At 45.7% G+C, this 13,388-nt stretch overlaps 2 protein-coding genes across 2 annotated transcripts in view; one reads left to right on the forward strand and one right to left on the reverse strand.

Moving 5' to 3' along the window:
* Positions 1 to 4,062, forward strand: part of DOCK5 (dedicator of cytokinesis 5) — a 77,745-nt gene extending 73,683 nt beyond the window's left edge. Inside the window, exons 51-52 of the mRNA XM_027718908.2 lie at positions 475 to 572; positions 2,628 to 4,062. Of these exons, the coding sequence (XP_027574709.1) occupies positions 475 to 572; positions 2,628 to 2,729 (200 nt within the window). The 3' untranslated portion in view covers positions 2,730 to 4,062. The remainder of the gene's footprint in view (positions 1 to 474; positions 573 to 2,627) is intronic.
* A 4,905-nt stretch (positions 4,063 to 8,967) lies between these two features.
* Positions 8,968 to 13,072, reverse strand: GNRH1 (gonadotropin releasing hormone 1). The gene is made up of 4 exons (XM_027718909.2): positions 13,023 to 13,072; positions 12,348 to 12,486; positions 11,612 to 11,707; positions 8,968 to 9,128 (listed from the first exon to the last, which is right to left on the reverse strand). The coding sequence occupies exons 2-4, from the start codon at positions 12,483 to 12,485 to the stop codon at positions 9,090 to 9,092; spliced, it is 273 nt and encodes a 90-aa protein (XP_027574710.1). The 5' UTR covers position 12,486; positions 13,023 to 13,072; the 3' UTR covers positions 8,968 to 9,089.
* Positions 13,073 to 13,388: the final 316 nt, after the last annotated feature.

Raw genomic sequence — 13,388 nt, forward strand, 5'->3', positions numbered from 1 at the left:
ACCAGAAACACAAAATCAGGAATACTCTGAAGAAAGATGTGTGAGAGGAATGAGAAACCTCCCTCTCCCACTTATCCAGGGGGTTTAGTTGCCCTTAGGAGCAGGCCAGGATCTTTCTGAAGTTCAGGTCCTTATCTCCTCCATCCAGTGGAGTTAAAATCAAAGGGAGTTGTGGGGTTGAACAGGCAGATGTGCTAATGGCTGCAGGGCTCTGCTCCCTCAGGGCTCCCAGCAGCTCACAACCATTTGGTGGAGAGAGAGAAAAACTCTTCGGGGCATTTGGAACTCGAGGGAGACACGACTGTGACTCCAACAAATCCAGTCAGGTTTAGCTGCTAAAGCAGAGAGCTGTTGGCAGATGGAAAGCACAAGATATTAAATGAACCTCCCTTAAAATGCGACGTGTTCAGTCCCATTTCCTGTTCCTTTTCCACCTACTTTAATGTCCTTTCTAATTACTGTTGTTGCTCTTAGGTTTTCCCTCGTTGCAGGCTGATGGATTGGCAACCCCACCCCCTCCTCCACCCAAAAGCAAACCCTATGAGAACAGCAACCCCAGGAATTCTGTGGAGGTGAGGAAATGAGAGCTGACATTTTTTTGGAGAGCAGCAGCTTTTGAGAAAGAGGCACCAGTGGAATTTTCCGAGCTGCTTTCAAGGGTGGTGCTGCCTGAGACTTGTCTAATCATTTTACTGCTTCACTCCCTGAAACCACAAAAGAAGAAAAAGGTTTTTTTTTTTTGCTTCAGGAGTGAAGTCCTTTTTTCCTTTTTTTTTCTTTTCCAAGTGGGAGTTGTGTTGTCCTTGGTCAGGAAAACTGTGTGTGGGGGTGGGAAGAGATACTGAAAACAAACGGGCACCGTGAGGGAAAAATTTCAAAAACACGACCAGCGTGAAACAATGCAATAATTTGGGCCTGAAAAAGGAACAGGGGGGAAATTTCCCCCATTTCTGAGGTGATAAATGTCTCTTTTTAAGTCCTCAGCTCAGGATAATCAAGTTTTTGAAGTCATTAGTGACTTAAAAGAGCCTGTGTTAAATCCCTGCCTCAGCCACAGCCTTTGTCTCAATTCCATGAAGTGCTTTCCTGCGAGGAACATCAAATTGCCACTTTTTTTATGCTGTACCACTGATGTTTCTCTTAAACTACAGAGTCTGGAGGCTGTTTGGAGTCCCTGAGGTGCAGATAACTCCAGTTATTGTGTGGGAATCACTTCCCCTGCCCCTGAAATGAAGGTGGTTCTGGTACCAGACTAATTGTTACCAAGGGGCAGCAGCAGAAATCGTCCCTTTGGGGATAATTTGGGAGGGATGGAGTCTCCCCAAGCCCTGTTAAGAAGCACCTTTTGTAATTTAAAGGCATGAGTGTCTCCCCCAGTCCCGTTGGCAAAGAGGAATTGGGGAGTACCTGAGTGAGATGAGCTGGGATGGGACCCAAAAGGACTTAAAGAATGATCACACTTTATAAATATTTTACCTCTGGCAGCCCAGGAAGACAAGAAAACAGTTGCTCACTTAATTCAGTGATGTGGCACTGGGATGTGACAGTGCCATGAAGTCAGTGGGATGAGGAGGAGGTTTTGTCCTTCCCCCTTCCTTTGGTTGGAATTGGCTGTGCTCCTGGAAACAGCCCCTGGAGCTGCTGTCCTGGGGTGACTGGCAGAGATATTCCAGCCCCTGGGATGTGCTGGGGGAGCCACTGCTTCCAGAGGATTAATGAAAGAGCCTCTTTCCCTCGAGTCTTGTAAGGAAACTAATTATTAACATGTCCTGGCCTGCAACGCTGCCCTTGGCTTGCAGCCAAAGGAAAAGGATTCACGGGGCTGCAAAGAGAGATTGTAAAGTATTTTCTGGAGGGTTTTGTTCCTTTGCTGTTGTAAAGTTGTCTCTGTCTGCCTTTGGTTAAAACAGCCCTGAAATCTGGGCAGTTTTGGCTCAGGAGTGGTGGAGCCACACGAGCTCTTTGCTCACCTGGCCTTTCACATCTCATTTATTTACAGGATGGCCCCTAAAACAGGCAGGGAAACAGCTAAAAAGAACCTCCTAATGCAGTTTTCTGCAAGAATAAGCAACATCCTGCGAGCCCCTGTGCCAGACAGGCAGGATGTGGCTTGTTTAATTAGAACATGTTTAATTAGAACTTGTTTAATTAGAACTTCACTTGCTCCCCTTTTTTGTGGTGTTAGTTTTACCAGTCTGATTTGGAAGTGTTGTACATCCTTTTGGCCCCTGCTTGGTGCAGCTCCATCAAGCCAGCAGGATAAAAATAATGCACTTTTGGAAACTGGAAGGAAGGTGGGTTTATTGCCTTTGTCCTGAGAAACAAAAGGTGGGACACGGGAACAACTGGCAAAGTTGGGCTGCAGGTCCAGTGTTTCAGTTTAAATTTAAATAAATTTAAATATGTCCAGAAGCATATTTTAGGAGTCAAAAATATCTCTGCTCCTGTTACCTCCTGGGGCTCTGTCCTTGTTTGCCCCTGTCAGGGATTGGTGGTGCTGGGAGGCAGAATTCCAAGATTTGGCCCTGAGGGAAGCATCGGGACCTTTTGGATCCATCATTTGGTGAAGGAAAACGCCTCCACTTGCCAGTAATGGTTTATTTTTCTGTGTGTTTTCCCCTTCTCAGGTTGCTCCACCACTGCCCAGCAGAAGGGAAGCCAAACCTCCCCCTCCACCCCCAAAAACCAGGAAATCCAGCGTCGTGTCCTCGGAGCAGGGGCTGCAGTGAGGGAGGATCCCACCCCCAGCCTGCTGATCCCTCCTGCCACCCCTTGGAGTTTTCCTTGGGAAAGACCCAAAGGAACTGTTGTTGACTGTGTTCCCTAAGCCCTGCTTTCCCTGGGACACTAATCCCTACTGGAATTCTCATCTGTCTCAGTGTTTTCTGCCCTGAGTTCCATCCCTCCTGCAATTCCAGCAGCTCCTTCCCGGTGTAATCAATCCCAGGAGGGATTTGGCACCGGGGGTCTGAAGCCAGGGGAGGCAGAGCAGTGGGAGGTGTGTCCAGCAGGATTTTCACGTGAGTTTTGAGCTGCGTTTGTTGGGAGAAAAATTTCTCCCTTGAATTTAGAAAGAACTGCAAAAACTCACGGAACAAAAAGAAAGGATTTATGCAGCGCTCTCTGGGCCCGGTCTCACCCCGAGTTTTTGGGGAGAAAAGACCCCCTTGGGTTTAAATTTCATGCATTTTGTAGCTTTACAAAATCCCACCTTTTTCAGGCAAGCTTAATATTTTTAAGCTTAATATTTTTAAGCTTAATATTTGCCTAAAAAGGGTTTCTTTTCTCTGAAAAGGGGCTTTCCCTTCTTTCCATTTGGCCACTGGGCATCCTCTGTCAAAAATGATGGATCTTCCTTTAGGCCAGAGAGAAAAGAGAAACCCTTGTGCACAAGATTCTCACATGGCCCTGAAAGATTTTAATTTTTAAGAACTTTTGCATTTCCCTTATCCAGGAAAAAAAAAGACCCTGATGCTCCAGTTCAGGTTTTGGAACTTGGATATCTTACAACCTCACGAGACGCCTATATATATATAATATATATATATATATAAAGTATTTTTATTTCTCATATTTGTGATCCCTGATGAGCCAAGATCTGATCCTCATGATGTGGAGCAGATCCCAGCCATTCCTGCTGGGAAGCAGCAGCTCCCAAGGTGTGGGGTGGGAGAAGTCCCTGAAGATCCCTGGTTGCAGGCAGAGACCTGAGCGTTGGGAGCAGATGTGAAAAGCCTTTTCTCTGCTTTTTTTTTTGTGTGGGGGATGAAGAGCAGCCCCTGCCTCACTCCAGCTCTGCTCCAGGGAGAGTTCACCAGTCCTTTGCCAGGATTTCACTGGATTGAACCCTACAGAGCACTTGAGACCCTCCCTGAGTTGTGTCCCCTGTGTGGTCCCATCCCTGTGTCTGGGACTTGGGACAAAACTTCACCTTTGTGCTTTTTAAAGGGGTGGAAAAGGTCTCTCCTGGGAATGTGGGAGGTGAAGAGAAGCTGCACTTTTACCAGGGCTGGTCTAGTCCCAGTTGCATTGATACCAGGATTATACTGGTCCCAGTTGCTTTGGTACCAGGATTATACTGGTCCCAATTGCATTGGTACCAGGATTATACTGGTCCCAGTTGCTTTGGTACCAGGATTATACTGGTCCCAGTTGCTTTGGTACCAGGATTATACTGGTCCCAGTTGCTTTGGTACCAGGATTATACTGGTCCCAATTGCATTGGTACCAGGACTATACTGGTCCCACCTGCACTGATACCAGGGCTGGACTGGTCCCAGCAACTTGGAGAGGATGGAATGTGCAAACCCAGTTCTCCATCCTGACCTCAGCCCCGAGACTCTGATTCTCTCCTGTGACCTTTCCTTTGGGCACATCCACACAAGTACAAGTAATTCTCTTTTTTCCCCCCTGCCCCCATTTGTGGCAGTACTTGCACTTTGGTTTAGAGCCTCCCTTGATCCAGGTTTTTGATAGACTGGACTTTCAGGAGCCATTTAGATCTGGGATGTGTGAAAGACTTGACAATTCACCACCTCTTTTCCCCTTGCTTGGATCACTCCACTCTTTTCTTTCCTTGGAGGATGGGGTAATGTATTTAATTTTCCCTTTAGTTATTTATTCCCTGCTCTGTCTGGATGTCTTTCTGTTTGTATAGAGAAAAATCAACAAGATTTTAGGGTTTCACCTCTTTAAAATCACGTGGGCCCTGCAGGAAGGGCTGTGGCACTGCAGCCTGTGCCCACAGTTGCATAGTGACCAAAAATCCAACACAAATATCAGTGTTATTTCTGGACCAGATGGGCCTCAGGCACAGAATTCCCATGGCTGAGCTGCCACTGGAATCCTGTGTGGAGCAGGACTTCCCCAGAGTGCCTGTTTCAGGAATAATGCATCATGAGGAACTTTGCTTTTCCTGCCAAGCTGCCTAATTCAGAATTTCTTTAGATATCATCATTTATATCTCACTCTAAAGCAGAAAAGCAAGTGCAGTTGGAGGTTTCCTTGATTTGTAAGAATTGTTCTCTTGCCCCATTCAGGCAGAGGGTTTTGCCCTTCCACTCTGCCTCTGGGACTGCCCTGGTCGTGTCCTGGCTGTTATTTTTTCCCTGATGTTTTCCAGGGATTGGCAAAAAATTGCTTCTTGTTCTTCCCTTTCACTGTGGAACTCGGGAAACACGAGGGTTTGCCTGCAAAGTTTAGACTGAGACTTCTTGGAGAGTTTAAAGATTCTTAAAACTCACAAAGAGGGACCAGCTGAGGAATTTGGATCCAAATTTCTGAACTTATAAGAAACTTTGTATGTTTGGAATTAATTTATCATCAGTATTGAGGAACATTTTCTTTTCCAGGAAATAATTTTACTTGTTAACTGTAACTTGGACCATATAATCAGAAGTGAAATGACAAGTTGGGGGGAGCCACCAAAAACCTGCTAAGGATGTTGCTGACAGTGGTAAATACAATTAACTCTTGGGCTGGGGGTTTTTTTGAAGGCCACTGCACCTTTTTTGTGCTCACCTGACTGAAATGGGTTTCATTACAGCCAGAAATGGTTTTTCATTACACACAGAAACGGCTCCCAGTGAAAAAATGAAGTTTGTTAAACCTCGTGGAAGTTTTTCAGGGAAAAGCAAACCCAGTGAAGCCCCGGGGGGGGGGTTTTGTTCAGCCTGAAGTTGTCCTTTCTTTTGTTCCTCTGGATTCTCGTGACTCCTGTGTGACTCCAGGAGCAGCTGGCTCTGGCAGACAGATTGTCTGCACCCCAGAGTCACCCTGCATTCCCATCAGGTTGGGGATGTTTTAGGGGTTGCAGAGCAGTCACATCCCATCCATGCCCAGCCTGTTTGCTGCACACACTCCCAGCTGCCTCTGCCTCGCTGCTTCCCAGGGGGAATCTTGGAAACCTTCCTGGACACCCTGGCCAGGTCCCCCCCTCCCTGGAGCACCAGGGGACGTGTCAGCTCCTCCTTACGTTCTGGGACACAGACTCTGCTTGACTTGAAAACCACAGGAGGGTTTCTTGTCCTTTGGTTTTTATCCACTTCTTCCTCCCCTCGTAACCACTTCCCTCCTGCTCACAGGAACTCCAGGATCCTCCCAAACTTCGCTCCAACAAGAACTTTTTGTCTCCTTGTGAGAATTTTGCTTCAGGCAGAAGAGCAGGATGTGCTCTGAGGTGTCTGCAGAGCATCTCAACAGCACCTCTGGTTCATTCAGTGCCTTTCCCCTCTCTGAATCTGCCTGGTCCCTCATTCCTGGCTGCATTTCCTTGCCAGGGCAGGTTGGCTTTTAAATCCTTTGGAGAGACAGCAGGAGCAGAGTGGGGATCCCAGGGAATGAGGTGAACAAACCAGCTGCCAGATTTTGGATATTTTGGTGCCCAGTGACTCTCAGGTCTCATTTTCCACCCTTGATTTGTTCTTCTTTCACAACTTTAACACGTGGATGTACCTTGTGCGTTTTTCCTGGAGGGGGGAACCAATCCATGCAAAAAAAAAAACCCTCCCAGGAGGAGCTCTGACCTTGGCAAGGATTTTTCAGCTGACCTTTCTGCCCTTTCCACTTTGCCCTGTAACCTGAGGAGGTTTGGTTCTCACTGCTTTTTGTGCAGTTTTATGGGTGAGGTTTATGAACTAAGGACTTGGTGTGTAAGTGGTTAATTATCCTCCCCCTTCCCTTCCTTTCTTTGGCTCAAAAAAACCCAGTTTCTGTCTCTTCTGGATGATCATTTTTGAGCCCAGAGTCACCTGGAGGCAGGTGAGTCTCTAAAGAGGCAGGGGAGTGAGCAGGGGGTGGCTGGAACCCATCCCAGTGCTGCAAAAATCAGGAATATTCAGTGCTTGGTGTAATTTAAGCTTTAAAAAGCCCTTTTATTTGGCTTGAAGAACCTTAAACAGCACTAAAGGCGTGTTAAAATCTGATTATTGGAGAAGCCTCTGCCTGAATTAAGGTGCAAACAAGGCCATGTGCCAAAGTCAATATTATATTTATTATTTAACATGAAATGTGAGGTGGAGAGGTAGAAAGGAATTGAAAAGAGAGAGAGATCAGGCAGATTTTAATTAAGTGGAATTAAGTGCCCACATCTATAAGAAATCCCACCAGAGCCCTGATTTTTTTTTAGGTGTTTGCTCTTTGCTCCAGCACCTGCCTGAGTTCTGAGGTTTAATTTTCACAATTTAAGGTGTCTCTACTTAGTTTTTTAAACAAGAATCATCTTTTCATGTTATTTGGATACTCTTGGATGTGTCTCTGATGCTTTTTAAACTGGAGGGCTAAAAATGGGAGCAGGATAGTCCATAATGATGCTCTCTGCATATGAGAAATCAAAAAAAAAAAATCAGTGTTTTTACCCAATTTACAGTTTGAAACCCCAAATCTCCAAGTTAAAAATCCAGAAGACAAAACCCTAATCCAGTTTCTTAGCCCTGCTGTTCAAAGCTGGTGTTAAAATTTCAAGTTTTTGAGGGTTTTATTTTTGTCCCTTGGGAGAGAAATGTGCTGCAACACTCGTTTGCTGGAGCTTTTTAATTAAAACTGGGCGTGCTGGGCTAAATTCCTTGAAAAATGTTCCAGGCTCTAAATCCACATCAGGGGAAGAGGGGCAGGAACAGGAGTTTTGGTGGATTATGGGATTTGGGAAGGACACAAAATTCCAGGGAGAGAAACTCTGGGATGTGCAGTGGTAGAAACACCCCCCTGGATGTGCAAAGATTTTGGGGAATAAGAAATAACATCCCAGAAACTCCCCCCTCCCAGCCCAGGGTTTGCTCCAGGCTCACAGATTGGCCTTGCAGTGACACCCCCTCAGATCTTTTCTCTCCTTATTTATTTTTCTAACTGTAAATGGAAATAATAAATTGAAATCTGTAATTTAACTAATTTTTCATATATATATATAGTGAAAACATTCCTGACCCGTTTCTGCTGCCTTATTTTGATTTTTTTTTTTATTTTTAATTAAAAACTATCTCGTTTTTACTGGTGCAGACCAAATTCTCTGGTGTATCAGGCTGAGCTTTTGCAAGAACTAAAGCAGCAAAGAAAAATTAAATAATAATGTGATTATTTTTTTCCCCTGCACTGGCACGTGAGGTTCACCAGATTCTACTCTGATTAATTAATTAATTAATTAATTAATTAATTAATTAATTAATTAATTAATTAAAGCACCTTTAGGACACTTTGGCACTCCCAGACTCTACTTTTCTGCTGGTTTGTATTTTTAAACAGAGGTGGAAGTTCCTCAGCAGCTCCAAAATTCAGGTACATGGTATTAATTAATATCATTTCTCACTGTGGGGTTATAAAGGTTGAATCATGACAAACCTTGCTGTGATTTTGGGAGAATTTGGAGTTCATGGGACGTGGGTTTGTGTGTCCTGGATGTGGTTTTTTAACTCCAAACCCACCTCTGCAGGCTTTTCTTTTCCTTTTTTGTTTTTTTTCCTTTTCTTTTCTTTCTCCCCTCATTTTTTTTTTAAGTTGAATCAGCAAAAAAAAAAATACAGCTTTAATTAAAAAATAACAGCTCTCTGAAGAGAGCAGGAGCTTTGGGAAAGGAGTCTCTGTAAAGCAAGGTGTATAAATTTCCATGGTTTTTTTAAAAATGTATTGACTGTTGTAAAGTTTGTAAATACCTTTTTAAAATAAATGTAGTTTTTATGACCGAACCACTAAAAAAAAAAGAGCATTTAAAAGTCTTTCCTACCTACACCGAGGCGTGAGGGGAGTTCCAGCCCAGCAGTAAGTTGATTTTTGGGGGTATTTAATGAAGTTTTGGTGCTGTTTTAGCCACAGACCGGTGAGATCAGGGAGGGTTTTTGGCTCTAAATGTGAAATCAGAGTTTTACCACATCCAAATTTTCATTGCAGGACCCAAAGCAGAGCCTGTCCTGCTGCTCCCACCCCTGCACTGGGATGTCCCTCTTTTAATCCAATAACCCACACAATTATTTCCAGCCATTTAAATGCAACTTCAGAGCAGTTTATTCACATCATGACCCAAAAAGCAAAGACCACGTGAAGAGGAGCCGATTTTGCCACAGCTCTGAGACCTTATTTGGGCTCTGTTAATCCATTGGGGTTTAAATCTTTCTTCTTCCTTCCCCTTCCATCAGGTTTTCCTGCAAAAACACACATCATAGTCCTGTAAATAGACATCATAGTCCTGCAAAAACATACATCATATTCCTGTAAATACACATTATATTCCTGTAAACACACATTATATTCCTATAAAAATCATATTCCTATAAACATCATATTCCTATAAACACACGTTATATTCCTATAAACATCATATTCCTATAAACACATTATATTCCTGTAAACACACATTATATTCCTATAAAAATCATATTCCTAACACATATCATATTCCTATAAACACATTATATTTCTGTAAACACACATTATATTCCTATAAACATCATATTCCTATAAACACATTATATTCCTATAAACACACATTATATTCCTATAAACACACATTATATTCCTATAAACACCATATTCCTGTAAACATCATATTCCTGTTAAAACACACCATATTCTTGTTTTTTTAAGAGCAGGAATAACTGGGATGATGGAATATTTTCCAACCTGGGATATCCACCCTGGGGAGTGGCTTGGAAGGAGGATTGGAGTGACAATGATCCCTGGAAAAGCTGCAGGTGGAAAAGGTTTCATTTGTTTTCAGGGTCATTGAGGAGCAAGAAATAAGAAGTTTCTGAGCAAAGCTGAGAGTTTTCCTTCCTTGTTTGTTTAGAAAAGGTTTAATTTGTTTTTAGTGTCATTAAGAAATAAGTTTCTGAGCAACCCCGAGGGTTTTCCTTGGTTGTTTCCTCAAGGGCTCATTTCAAATATCCTGCTCATGATTCTGGTATATTTTTTTTGCTTAACCTTGTCTCTTGCAGTAAAAAAAAAATACTAAATTACTAATACTAATACTAAAATACTAAAAAAATCCTAAATTATTGTTGCTGGCTCTTCATTCTGCAGGTAGTGCTGTTGGAAGCCAGACATGAACCACCATTCCAGTATATGTTCAGTGCAAATAGGGTTTAAATGGCCTAAAATAATATTTATTTAGGTAGTTTCCACATGAAAATCCAATGGAATTAAGACTCTGCTTTGTTGTTACTGAGGTGATGAGCCTGTTTCAGGCTGGGGAGTGTTTCAAGTGCTTGAAACTTTGGGTCTTGGCTTTAAACTTGATGCACAGATTGAGTGTTCCAGCTTTTGGGCTGGCTCAGGGACACTTCCCAGGCAGTGGGGACCATATGGCCTGGCCAGGGTGTTGCTGGATTAATTAAAGAGCCTGGTTTTTGCTGGTTTTGCTGTTTGGTTTTGCTGCAGAGCCCTTGTTCTGGGGCAGGGAACTTGCACGAGGAGCCGGGGCTGTCACAGCTTTAGAGCATCTCGTGCAGTGCCACAAACCAACCCCTGAGCCCATGGGCTGGGCCAGAGGGGCTGGAGAGCAGCCAGGCAGGGAGGGAGCTGGGAGTGGGGATGGACAGGGAGCTGGACAGGAGCCAGAGTGTGCCCAGGGGGACAAGGAGGCCAATGGATCCTGGCCCGGCTCAGGAACAGGGTGGCCAACAGGGCCAGGGAAGTGATTCTGCCCCTGGACTCAGCGCTGGTGAGGCCACCCCTGGAGTGCTGTGTCCAGTTCTGGGCCCTCAGCTCAGGAAGGACATGGAGGGGCTGGAGCAGGGCCAGGGAAGGGCAACAAGGCTGGGGAAGGGACTGGAGCACAAGTGCTGTGAGGAGAGGCTGAGGGAGCTGGGGGGGCTCAGCCTGGAGAAGAGGAGGCTCAGGGGAGACCTCCTCACTCTCTGCAACTCCCTGACAGGAGGGGGGAGCCGGGGGGGGGTTGGTCTCTTTTCCCAGGAACCATCAGCAAGACAAGAGGGCTGGGTCTGCAGCTGTGCCAGGGGAGGGTTAGGTTGGAGATCAGGAAGAATTTCTTTGCAGAGAGGGTGCTCAGCCATTGGAATGGGCTGCCCAGGGAAGGGGGGGATTCTCCATCTCTGGAGGTTTTTAAGCAGAGACTGGATGTGGCATCAGTGCCATGGGCTGGGAACCACGGCGGGGTTGGATCAAGGGTTGGACTGGATGATCTCAGAGGTCCCTTCCAACCCAGTTGATTCTGTGATTCTATCTAATGGAAAATGCATTTCCCAGCCTGGGGACCTTGGGAGCAGCAGCTTCCATCTGGTGGCTCCTGCAGCTGGCAGGGGGAGCCTTTGAAGTTAAGCAGCTGTGAGAGCTCTGTGGGTTTGGGTTGAGGCAGAATGGCCTTGGCTTGATTTTGGTTTTAATCGAGGCAGTAATGGCACTGCCACAACAATTATGTATCCTTGCCCCCTGAGGGACTTGGGACTGATGCAGGTGATAATGGTCTGGTTTAGGAACAAGAGGATCTTTAAGGCCCTTCCAACCCAAACCCTCCTGGGATTCTTTAATAAGGGCAGAGCCAGTATTGCCTCACGTGAACTGAACTTACACCCCCTCTCCCTCCTCCTCCAGCACCTTTTTTTCCTCTTTCCTCCTGTATTTTCCCCTAATTTTCCCATAGTGGTAAAATAAAAGGCACGTTACTCACCATGGCTTCCTCCAGATCCCTGAGCCTGGAATGCTGGGATGATCCAGGGCACTCAGAGTGCTGCACCTCCCCTAATTTCTCCATTTCCTTTGCCATCTGGATTGGGAAGTGACACAGCCTTCAGGAGAGGAGATTTTGCTGCCAAAGCAGCTCTTCCCCAGTTACAGATGAAGATGAAACTGTTCCACTGCACAACTAAAATTCACCTTTTTTCCCACGGGCTCCAGCAGCTGAAAACCAGGATGCTGGAAGTGCTGCTGGGAGGGGCTGGATGTGAAGTGTTGGGAAGGATGGGAAAACCACTGGTGGACAGAACCTTCCACAGGTGCTTTGTTATTTAATTCCTGACCATCCACCACAGGGCAGTTGCCAAAATTTTAGGGGAGGTGGGTAAATGTCCCTGTAAAACAGCCCAGGAGAATATTGTCTGGAAATTAGGGAGAGGGTGAAACCAGGTTTAACCTGGACCTCCAGCCTCCATCTCTGCCTTGCAGGTGGCTGCCCAGGGGCTTTGGTTGCTGTTCTTTGTGCCAGGCTGGTAAATACCAATTATTTTCCAATTACTGCTTAAAAACCCGTGTGTGTTTGTACACAAACCTCTGGATGTTTAGGGCAAGGAGACAGGTTTTAAGGGAAGGAGACAGGAAGGATACAGGTCTCCAGGGTAGCCTGTGGCACCATCTCTTCCTGGCTGCATGTTTTACAGGTCAGGGTTGTTCTCTAGCCTAAAACCCACCTCTTGGAATGAGCCCACCAGGTCCTCAGTGCTCCTCTTCCCTCCTGGCTGCAGCCCAAAGGACCAGTGCTGAGCCAAGCAAATCCCCACGGACAGCACCACCAGCAGGACACTGGCAAAGATCTTCCTGGACTTCATCCTGGGAGAGGAAAAAAAAAAAGCATCTTTTTTATCATCAAGGCATTCCAGCTCTGTTTTTACCTTGGAGAGGGATGAAAACGCTGCATTTCTGGATCACAGGCTCGTGGAATATCCTGATGAGATGGAAGGGACCCACAAGGATCATCAAGTCCACCCCAAGAATCCCCCCCTGTGCCTGTGCTCTGCAGTTCTGATCTGCACCTTGTGCCTGGGCCTGAGCCACAGCTGCCTTGGGAGCCTCTCAAAGTGGGGATTAACTCCCTGTAAAGGGCTTTGACATGTGAAGAATTTGGATGGAGATCTGAACTAGGATTCTTGAGCAGCCTCTCGGAGTTTGAGGCATGTCTGGACCTCCCAGGTCCCGTGCAGGTCCCTGTAGGGTTTGGGCAGATGTGTTCAGTTCCTGCTCTGATGTCCCTGCTCCTTCAGAACTGCTCTTTGCAGTCTCTTCTGATCCGAGTTTCTTCTCCTGTGAGCTTCTGTAAGCACTGAATAAGTAAAAAGGGAAGATGGGATGTTGTTCAAGCACGTTACCTGCTGCCTGAGAGGGGTTGCAGAGGGACTCCAACTCTTCCTGGATGGAAAACGTCCTATGACTGTGGCTGTCACCTCCCTTTTATACACCAACGCCCTCCCAGCAGGTGACTTCATCTCATTCTGCCTCCCAGGCTGCAATTTTGGTGTTAAAATGACTGTGATGCAGCCCAAGTAAAGCCCATAATTGGAGCACCCCCGTGTAGCTGTTAAATTCAGCTGTTTTCTCTGAGAGCCAGAAAAGTAACAGCCTGGCTTTTAAGGGCTTGTAAATGTGACATTCAGGCCCAGCTGACTGCTGGGAAATGCAGGAGCTGTCCTGACAGTGGCTTCTGATTCCTAAGGAAAAGATTTTGGGTGAGTTTG

Source organism: Pipra filicauda, unplaced genomic scaffold, assembly GCF_003945595.2.
Source record: "Pipra filicauda isolate LSUMZ 115617 unplaced genomic scaffold, ASM394559v2 scaffold498_size1627759_pilon, whole genome shotgun sequence".
NCBI classification, from domain to species: Eukaryota; Metazoa; Chordata; class Aves; order Passeriformes; family Pipridae; genus Pipra; species Pipra filicauda.